General features: G+C 37.8%; 1 protein-coding gene across 3 annotated transcripts in view; it reads left to right on the top strand.

Annotated features, from left to right (window-relative positions):
• WNK3 (WNK lysine deficient protein kinase 3) overlaps window positions 1-9,854 on the top strand; it is a 98,458-nt gene extending 88,604 nt beyond the window's left edge. For all 3 annotated transcript variants that reach the window (XM_075184922.1, XM_075184921.1, XM_075184920.1), the window contains exons 22-24: window positions 984-1,195; window positions 2,700-2,902; window positions 4,470-9,854. In XM_075184922.1, the coding sequence (XP_075041023.1) occupies window positions 984-1,195; window positions 2,700-2,902; window positions 4,470-4,784 (730 nt within the window). In that variant the 3' untranslated portion in view covers window positions 4,785-9,854. The remainder of the gene's footprint in view (window positions 1-983; window positions 1,196-2,699; window positions 2,903-4,469) is intronic.
• The last annotated feature ends 236 nt before the right edge of the window (window positions 9,855-10,090 follow it).

The raw sequence follows: 10,090 nt of genomic DNA, 5'->3' as shown, positions 1-10,090 counted from the left end.
CAGTTTGACCTTTGATAAGCTGTTATTTCACACTGCTTAATTTGTTGGTTCATCCTTGTTGAAGGCTCCCTCAATGAGCAGATACAACTGCCTAACAAATTAAAAAAATGGTAGCCAAGAGATTTTTTTTTGTACAGAGATTACTGGGACATTTTAGAGTGAAGGTGTATTGTAGAACGTGAACAATTTCTATATTTTGCGGTTCTAAAAGGTTACTTGTCGAGTTCTTGTTCCTCTCCACATTCTGATTTTTTTTTATTTTAGGTCAAGAGCTTTGTTTTGAAACTTTTTAATGTTCATATTTAGCATAAGGGAATCACTACCTGAGCCTCAGACAGCATACATTCCTATGACTTTTTATGAAAGTGGTGTTTTTACTTGCTCTTTAATTAGCCTTAGAAGACTCAGTTGTCATTATTTCAGTGAAAGCCGTAACCTCTACATAAACTGTACTTGATATATTTTGAGGTTATTGGGTTTCAGGAAATATGAATGTTACTGGATCCACTATGTCTGCCTAGGAGAGTCTTGATCCATCTAAACCAACAATCATGTTTATAAACCATTCAGGATGCTTCTGCAGATTCGGCGTATTCAACTAGGTAGTGGGTATGTAGGCTTTCGTGAATCAGATCTGTAAAACATTAACTTAGTGTTGCTGTATACATTCTCTATAGTATATTGAGTGATGGTGTTTGTCTTATGCAGTACGTGGCTGCTAAGGGCTACAAGGGGAGGTAGTGTCAATGTCCATTTGTTTTCTGATCTACTTTGTTCTTCTCCATCAGGCCTTTTGCCATATCTGTTATCAGGATAACATAACTCTGAGTCTGTAATTAAGTTAGGAGAAAACTATTATATCCTTGCAACTCCCTGTGTATATATGTAGGCAAACCTATCGGCAATTGTCTCTTAGCTGAACTATATGAACAAGGGGTGATTTGCCTTTTAATGAATACGTTGTCTGTTTATGCACTCTGCAGGCACATTCAGGAGGTGGTAACGTTACAGGCCCAGCAGAACAGAGAGCTACAGGTTGTCTATGCACGTTTGCATTCTTTGCGAGAGAGCAAAGCACAGTCCTGTGATGCCTCTTCTCAACCTATGTCCCCACGTCGACCCCGGTCTCTAAAAAGTAAGCAGCGGAGCAGACCACAGTCTCTGGCCCACATGGACAACGGGATTGGACATTCAGGTACATTGCTGTTTGTTTCAATAAAACGGCCAATAAACCTATAACCCAAGTCAATCTGATAGAGAAAATGCATGTTATAATATTCTTTATTGTATGTGGCCATAACATGGAAGGATTTTGTTGTTTTTTTTGTAGTATTTTTCAGATTACAAACTATTGTTTTAACAATCGGGCTCTGCAGTGTTTTTGATTAACTGTTAGGATGTCTGGTTCTCCAATTCCCAAACCCTTATGTCTGATATCTTTTTCGATCTAATAGCCTCCTGCACCTTTGTGTATGTTTATTAATATTCTTAGGAGTTCTTTTTTGGATAAGTCCGCTATAAGTTTAGTGGGTACTTTGCTTCATTGGTGTCGGGTACAGCTTTGAAATAAATTGTCATTGCATAATAAAGCAATGTAAGATGCTTGATTTTATATTAAGTTATGCAATATTTACGTGTTTCTCACTGGATAAAAATTAAATTATAATCCCCTCAGAGGAGGGTGTCACTGTGGTCAATCATTGCTGTCTCACAGCAATGAGGTCATGGGTTCTATCCTAAACAGGGCCCTGTCTGTGTGGAGTTTGTATGTTCTCCCCATATTTGCGTGAATTTCCTCCCACACTCCAAATACATCACTCATGGTAGGTTAATTGGCGTCTAACTAAATTAATTTGTCTGTGTAGTAGGGAATATAGATCCTAGGCTCCACTGAGGCAGGGACTCATGTGAATTATTAATATTCTGTGTAAAGCGCTGCATAATATGTAGGTGCTATTTAAATAACTGTTAATAAATAAACTACTGGCTGATAACCCCTGGCTGGACAAGTTGAAGGCTTAACACAATGCATTATATCCTGTTTGATACTCTGTTTTTACAGAGTCCTCCACCCCTCCATAATTATATAGTTGTTTCAAAGCCATGACTTTGGTTCAATATTCAATATTTTTGGGTCTATATCCTCCAAATATTGGGCAGCACGGTGGCTCAGTGGTTAACACTTATGCCTCGCAGCACTGAGGTCATGAGTTCTGTTTCTGACCATGGCCTTATCTGTGTGGAGTTTGTATGTTCATCCAGTGTTTGCGTGGGTTTCCTCCGGGTGCTCCAGTTTCCTCCCATTCTCCAAAAACATACTGGTAGGTTAATTGGCGACTATTAAATTGACCCTAGTCTCTCTGTCTGTGTGTGTGTTAGGGAATTTAGACTAGAATCCAATGGGGCAGGGACTGATGTGCATGAGTTCTCTATACAGCGCTGCAGAATTATTGGCGCTAAATAAATAGCTGATAATGAAATTTTAAACCATGATGTCAAATATTTTTATGAAAATTTTTTCACAGGAATCTCATCATGTCATTCTTTTAAGTGGAATTATTTGAAGTGTTAGAATCTATCTATTTCCTGATAACTGCTGGGGCTAGGTATTCATACATGCCTACTTTGTTGTTTTGCATTGTAAAATAATGATATAAGCTCAGATTTGTCATCCAGTACTTTTTGTGTTCACTATCAAGATCACCAATGCAGTGAGAGTAACTCTGATGCCTGCCAGCACTCGGTGTCTGGGAAGAAGAGCATGTTCACAGATGATCTGCATAAGCTGGTAGATGACTGGGCGAAGGAGAATGCAGGCAACTTGCATCTAAAACCAAGCCTCAATCAGATCAAACAGAACCAGAACCGCCCAGAACCAGACAGTTGGAATCGGGTTCATGAGGTGAGGAGGGCACGAAATTGAATTCAAGTTTAAATTTTTGTCCTTGGGTGTGTGTGAATGAACTACACACCCAAAAGTTTTTCCTGGCTGTTTTTAAATTGCCTTGTAAACACCATTATAAATTTGACAGTAGTGAATTTATCGGATCGCCTCATAAACAAAGGTGGGTCGACTAGATTAACTTCTAAATGCATTTGTTGGCCCATCTCTAAAAGTCATGTACTGACAGTTGTAGCAAAGGTGTAGGTTAAAGGTGTCACCCCTAGTTGCTGGATAAGCCACCTGCCTACTAGAGTTTTTACTTAGCAAAGCCTAGAAGGGGGAGAGTCAGAGGGAAACACAAATGTGAGGATACTAGTGACAAAGGAGGCCTCACAAAACAACAGCAAAGTGCACTTTGTACTCGCCTACAATAAAAGAATGTAACAGAGTATAAGAATCTTTTTCAAAAGTCAGTGCTATTTTTTGCTGTGTATCAAGGGCAATCCCCAAACATGAAATTAATTACTATCCTTATACTGGTGTACTTGAAATTATCTGCTCCCAAACTACACCCTCAATGGATGCGCAGGTGGACAAGATGAATGTATACCAATGTCTTGTCTAAGTCACAAGACCACCTTCAGGAGAAATTTGAGGGTACTATTCATAGAGCTGTCTTTTCCTTGTGAAACAGGAATAATTCATGGAGGCTTAAATCAAGTCACTCAACTCGTACACTTGGCCAAACTGGTTGCAAGCAGAAATATAATTGCCCAGGACAGAAGATTCAAATTATCTATATAAAAAGGTTCAAATGGAGACAGTGGACGATTGAGGTCTCATGGAGGGTAGTTTCCTGAACAATAGGAAGCTGTCATGTGAAGCAGGCTTGTATTATATGTAGTGTTCTCATTCTTGGACACACCAAGAATGTGTGAAATCAAATCCTATTTTCAGTTGCATGGACCCCATAATAGAATAGTTCTCCCACCATTACACGCAGAGAAATAACATTCCAGGCAATTCACACCTAATTGAATCACCCCATTAAAGTCTTGTTACAAGTTTGTTCTCAGTTTAAATATAAATCGATTTATTTTTTTAAATCATCCTGTCAAACATAATTTCAGATATTTTGGAATTATAAGAATATTCAATAAATTAAAAAGGAACAAAATCTTGCATACGTGCTGAAAGATTTGCACTTGCAGCGTAACAGTTTGTCATTATTGTTATGGACACCAGGCTCATAATAACAGTGATAAATGCATATACAGTAAAGAAACAAGGCTCTCTGTGCATAGCTACCTGTGTGTGTATATATATATATATATATATATATATATATCTTTTTAGAAAATCTCAACATTAACCCTTCTGTTAAATAGCATTTTCTTTATAAAAAAAAAAATATATATATATATGGGCTAGCAAATTGCTATATACACTTCAGTGCTGGCTAGCACAGAATGTCATTTGCTCAAACCAATAATGTTTATACCTGTGACCGGATACATTTCAGTTGGGTTGGATTGGGAAAGGAATTACATTTTTAAATGTATTAACTTTTTTTTTTTTTTTTTAGACTTCAACAGCCACCTCAGGCTTCCAATCCACTTGGGTCCCCACACTCTCTCAGATCCATGGGACTGTTCCAGCTGCTATCTCTCCATCCCTTGTACTCCCCAATTTTGCATCCGGAGGAATTCAGTCGTATCCAGTATCGCATGCCTGCCAATTCAATGCAATGGGCAGCACTGGTTACCCAGTACAATGGTCTGCCCAGTCACCAGGCCTACCTGCACAGCATCTTGCAGGATATCAGCCTGGGATTGGAATGCAAGGCTTTCCCAATGCTACAGCTCAGAAAGCTGCTACAATCCCATCGTCCCCTAAATGATGCCCGTACCGGACGATAGACTGTTCTCTGGGATCTTCCCGTTCTGTTTCTTTGGTGGTTTCAGCTCTCGATGAAGAGCTGGTTGTGTGATACAAAGGATGTGCTGTTGTTTCCTCTCTCGCTGTGGATATATATTTTTTTCTATGTGCTGTGTTGTGTAAATGGGGTATAAACATACCCGAAATTGATACACCTTGTCACTTTGCAATGTGATTTCACTTTTTACATTTAACATTGAAAATACAAATATTTGAGGGAATTCCTGGTGCCATACAGGCTAATGAATGTGTCCCAGCCTACAAAATAAACTGCAGCCAAGTAAAGCGCTCCATGAAAGGTATGGGTATAATTTCAAGTGTGGCTGTCTTCTCCAAGCACCACTCCAAACTTTGTACAGGGCTACACAGCACAACCATGTACGGTCACCCTTTTGCCATAAAACTACCTTGTGGCTTCTTCTTCTACTTTGTCCTAGGTTTTAGTTAGCGGAGTGAACAAAAACCTCCCCAGAAATCTACCTTCTCTTCTTCGTTTTATGGACTCTTACTGGTGATGCACTATTCTGCCTTTATTTTTTTGTTTTTCCTGTTTAGTAGCATGTGAGGTCACTCAAATTCTCCAAAGCCCCAAAGCAGTGGCACACTTCACACGCTCAAGAATAAAATGTGAACTATTTATGCTGTAGTGAAAAAATGAAGTTGGTAACTTTCTCTGCACTGGCGAGCAGCTGTCTGGTTTATGTTGCACATTGCCTTTCATCAGTGACTTAGCTGTGTTGGCTCCAAAGCAGGGATACCTGTCTTGTTCAGCTATTGTTAAGCCTTGTAATGGAGTACAATTGCTATGGCTTCTCCAGCGCTTCACCTGCATGCATTACCCCCGAATACCTTTTTAATAAAGAGGCCTTCTAGCTTCCGTCTTTTTCGCACAGCTGCCGCTGCTTCCGCTTTGCCTGCAGACTCGTGCTGTGCCTTGGGGGGGATATTTTACATTTTGCCATTTCTCAATTTGATGATCTGCCAGCTTTGCCTATAGCTGCGCTTCAGACCACAATGTACAGGCTAAGACATTTTAAGTTAAACTTGTTGTAGATAAGTTTTATACTTGAATAGTTTTTATGGTTTCCATTTTCGACCCTCCTCCCACCCCCTTTTTTTAATGAGGGCTATATCAGAATACACACGAGACAACTTTGCAACATGGAATATAAAACATCATTAAACCATTAAATCATTACAATCCTGCATTTCAAACCGTTAATGGGAACATAATAATTGAACAACAACAAATGTGTTTTTTAAGATCTGAATTCAGAACATAACAGGTTGTTTTTTTCACATTTAATGTGCAAAATAATTTGGTTGGTCGTGTATAATGGAGTCCTCAGTGTAAGTGCCAGGATTGTATAGTAGAAATCTCTGAATGCCTCTATACTACACCATAGTGAGTCTGTTTAGACAGTGCATGTTATTGTGCTAAGCACTGAGGCTTCTTCAGAGTTCTTGGTCACAACATTAAATACAAGAAGTTGATGAGCAATAAGTGTGACGTAGCATGTTCAATGTTAGTATCTTCGTAAAACGGATACACTGCAAGCAGATCAAAATCAGATCTTGTCTTATTAAACTTCATTTTCCATCATTTGAAATTAGCAGGATATTTGAGATTGGAGTAGTCGATATACACTTTTCTTGAAGGTTAGGACAGTTAGTCTTTATATACACTTTCCAAGACTAAATTTCTTTAATTTTTATTTGCATTTGTATGTTTAAATTTATCTTTTAATTATCCTCTTGCACTGTGTATTCGAACACAGTTTGGTAGAATGTATTATTTCAATGTTTTATTCTGCTGACTATATTCTTTTTTTTTTTTTTAAATCTACCTCGTTTTGTAGTGCCCATCTTACACAGGAAGTGCACATTGATGAGTTATGTATCAGAGGGGGTCTTCCTTTATCATTTGCCTTCCTCTCTGCTCTTCCTCTGACTGGTAAACTAGACCACAAAACACAACGACACAATGGCTTCCTCAATGGTCTTTGTTAAACCTGACCAGAGTAACTGCCGCAGGTGAAGATGATATCTGTAGACAATGTCATGAGGATAGCTCTTTGTGCTTTAATTACTTCCATAAATAAACCCATCAGAAGCGTTTATTTCTAGGAATTGCGTTCTAGTGCATTTTACACTGACGTGCAGCTTTCCGTCTGATCGAGTGGGATATTCCCATGTTTCAGATAAGCTTTGAGTATACACTGGGGTTTTATGTTGTGCTTACAAGATGTTGCCTGGGAGTATCTACACGTCGTGTTTTTGTTTTTTATCATTTTACATAGAGACCTATTTAGTGTTTTGGGTGAACATTATCTCCCATAATAGTCTTGTCTGCCCAGGAATCATGGGACCTGTGTATCAGCAAAGAGTGGTAATGTTTGATCTAATGTATCGTCTTATTTTTATTTTCTCCCTGAAATATAGGTATTTTTTTTCTTGATCTTGCTTACTTATTACTTAGTTACAATCCAAAGGGGAAAAAACAGTTTGCTTTAAAATACTTTTTTAATGATATTTTCCTCTCAAATTAGTCCTTGCACAAATTAATGGCTGTGAATCGTAATGTAATTGTGTTTTTGGTTGGCAGCTGTATATTGCCAAGGTTGGGCACAAATGATGACTTTTAGTGGATTTGTACTGTAACGTCTCACGCTGAGATCTGACGATTTTTTTTTTTTTCTTCCTTCTAAATTAGTTTCACCTCCCAATCTGGTAGGCAAAAGTTTACGTGTCGGTTGTTTTAGTATGTAGGAGCCATGTTAATATGTGAACGTGCCATAATGCCCTTTGCTGTCGGTGAATATTAAAGTGTTGCAAATATATGGAATGTCAATAGATTAAAACATCTAAACATCCTGAATTAGCTAATTTTAATTAAAATGGGCTGCACCAGGATCTTACGTGGGAATTGACAAAATATTGTGAAGGGGTTACCAGTTTCTGACAAAGCGCTCGCGTCTTTCAATGTACCTGCCTCAGACTGTTCAGTCCTGTTAAATAGAGCGCTTCTGTTCAGCTTTATTGAGAGAGCCTGGAAAGATCGGAGACCTCCTGAGCTGTGGGCTACAGAGTGATATGGTCCATGGCATTGGGTTATGCGAGCTTTACTGTGAGGGGGAAGGGTTGGGGGGGAGTAGGACAATGGAGGTGTCCAAATTTACACAATTCCTTCTTTAATGTGTTTTTTTTTTTTATTTTTTGAAAGCAGGATTTGAATTTAACTAGCCAGGTGAATCCTTATTCTGATTTCCTGAAATTTTGCTGAACAGGACAAGTTTGTAGAGCTAAATTCCTGAAGAGCTTCCAAGAGCTAAAGTGACGTATTTATTATCAGTTAGGCTCTACTCCTTAGTTTTACTAATGCAGCTTAGTATTTGGGTCCAGTGTTCACCAGAATCTCCTGTGAAATGATTTGGTATGTGTCTCAGTCTTAAAATGTGCATTTAGTTCACCAGTTTAAAAATCAATAAAACATCCTGGGAAGCAGGATAGCCCTTTGTTTCGGGACGTTTAAGCTATGACTGATTGCGACAGACAGGGAAACGTGATTGTCAATTATTTTCTGAGGCACAGAAAGTATTGCAGCAAGGAGTTTTCTTTGGAAGTCTACTTAGAGTATGTGTATCTTTTGTTTGCTGCTGAAGCAGCTTGCGATATTATACTGGGGTTTTGTGGCGATGATAGTCTGCTGGCTGTGCTATATTTTCTACCTTACTGTGACACATGGAAGATTTGCTGTCACGCAGCCAGTAACGTCCTTGTAAACATACCTGCTGTTTGTTTACTCGGCAGTTGACTTATAAACGTGTTCTAAGGTGAATGTAGCATTGTGGAATGTAATGTAAATATCTCAAGCTCTTCCATCTCGCTTTTCATTTAATTGAAGAGATGTGAGCAAACCACATTGCTGTCATGTTCTCATAAATGCAAGATGCCTTTAAAAAGCAAAAAAAAACAGACAAAAAAACTTACATCAGTGGTTAAATTTGTGAGAATAGTAAACCGGTGCTTTATATTTATTTTCGTTAAGTGAGCTGTGACTTTTTTTATTTTTTATTTTTTTATTTTTTTTTATGTGGTAGAAAGAAGTGGTTCTATATGAGGAGTATTCGCAACTGACGGTTCCCATAGACCAAGAATGGTGATAACTCTGTGTTGTCAAATTCATAAGAAACGTCTTTACCTCGTCACATGAGCACATTGGTGGTTTCTGATCAAAATGATTAATTTCCTTTTATATAGGTAAAATGTTTTGCCTCTACCAGCATCCGCAACCAAGCTTTGTTTTAATGTTGAGGCCTTCACATCGAAGACATTAGTACAATTTAAGTACTGGAGAACATAACGCTTTATACCACTTTTTCCATCAGTGATTTTTTTTGTTTGTTTGTTTGTTTGTTTGTTTGTTTCTTTCTTTCTTTCTAACCAGAAACGCTGCATGAGTCGATGTAGTGTTTCATCCATGAGAAATGCTGGTTGTGAATTTTACACTTTTGATTTACCTGCTGATCTCCGAACGATATTTATGTACACAATTTTGTTCTTGTCATTTCCAAACTGTGAATAATTTTTGGCTCCCCAGGGATTTGTTCAGAATGTATGCCCTTCTAATTTCCCTTCATTCCTTTACTGCTGAGTACCAAAAAGCAGTGAACATTGCAACGTTTAAAGAGCCAGAGCTAAAACAGCATTTCAGTTCTGTCGAAATGGCAGCTCTGGCTCTCTCTCTTTTTGCCTTTTTGTATTATTTCTAATGAATCTGAACAGATCCCTGCTTTAAATCTACCAGTGGTTTGTGTTTTATACATAATATATATATATATATATATTCTTATTACAAGTACTGTGTTTATTTTTGAAAGTTGGTCTTTTACTGCAATATACTTAAGTTTAGAGACGCAGCATGCACTTTTTGGGGGTATTTTAGAATACTAACATTCCATCACTGGAATTGTAATTGTTTAACTACAGGAGGGTCTTGTAAAGTTTGCATTAAAAAAAAAAAAGAAAGAAATCATTAAACTGTCATTATTAAATGTTTCTATGTTTGTTTATTGCACAAATACCATGTCAGAGTACTTAAAGATTATAAAAAGATGTATTCGACTCTATTAAAGACCACCAAACCTATAATTCAAGTTACTTTATAATAAAAAAAACACATACTGTGTGGGTGTGAGTATTTGCGGTAGTTATCAGAATTTAACATGTTTTAAGGGGGTTTTTTTGATGATGTAGAAGAGGGTCTTA

This window comes from Mixophyes fleayi, chromosome 9, assembly GCF_038048845.1.
Source record: "Mixophyes fleayi isolate aMixFle1 chromosome 9, aMixFle1.hap1, whole genome shotgun sequence".
NCBI lineage: Eukaryota > Metazoa > Chordata > Amphibia > Anura > Limnodynastidae > Mixophyes > Mixophyes fleayi.
The sequence above is the reverse complement of the archived record's forward strand: the minus strand, read 5'-3'. Positions and strand labels throughout refer to the sequence as shown.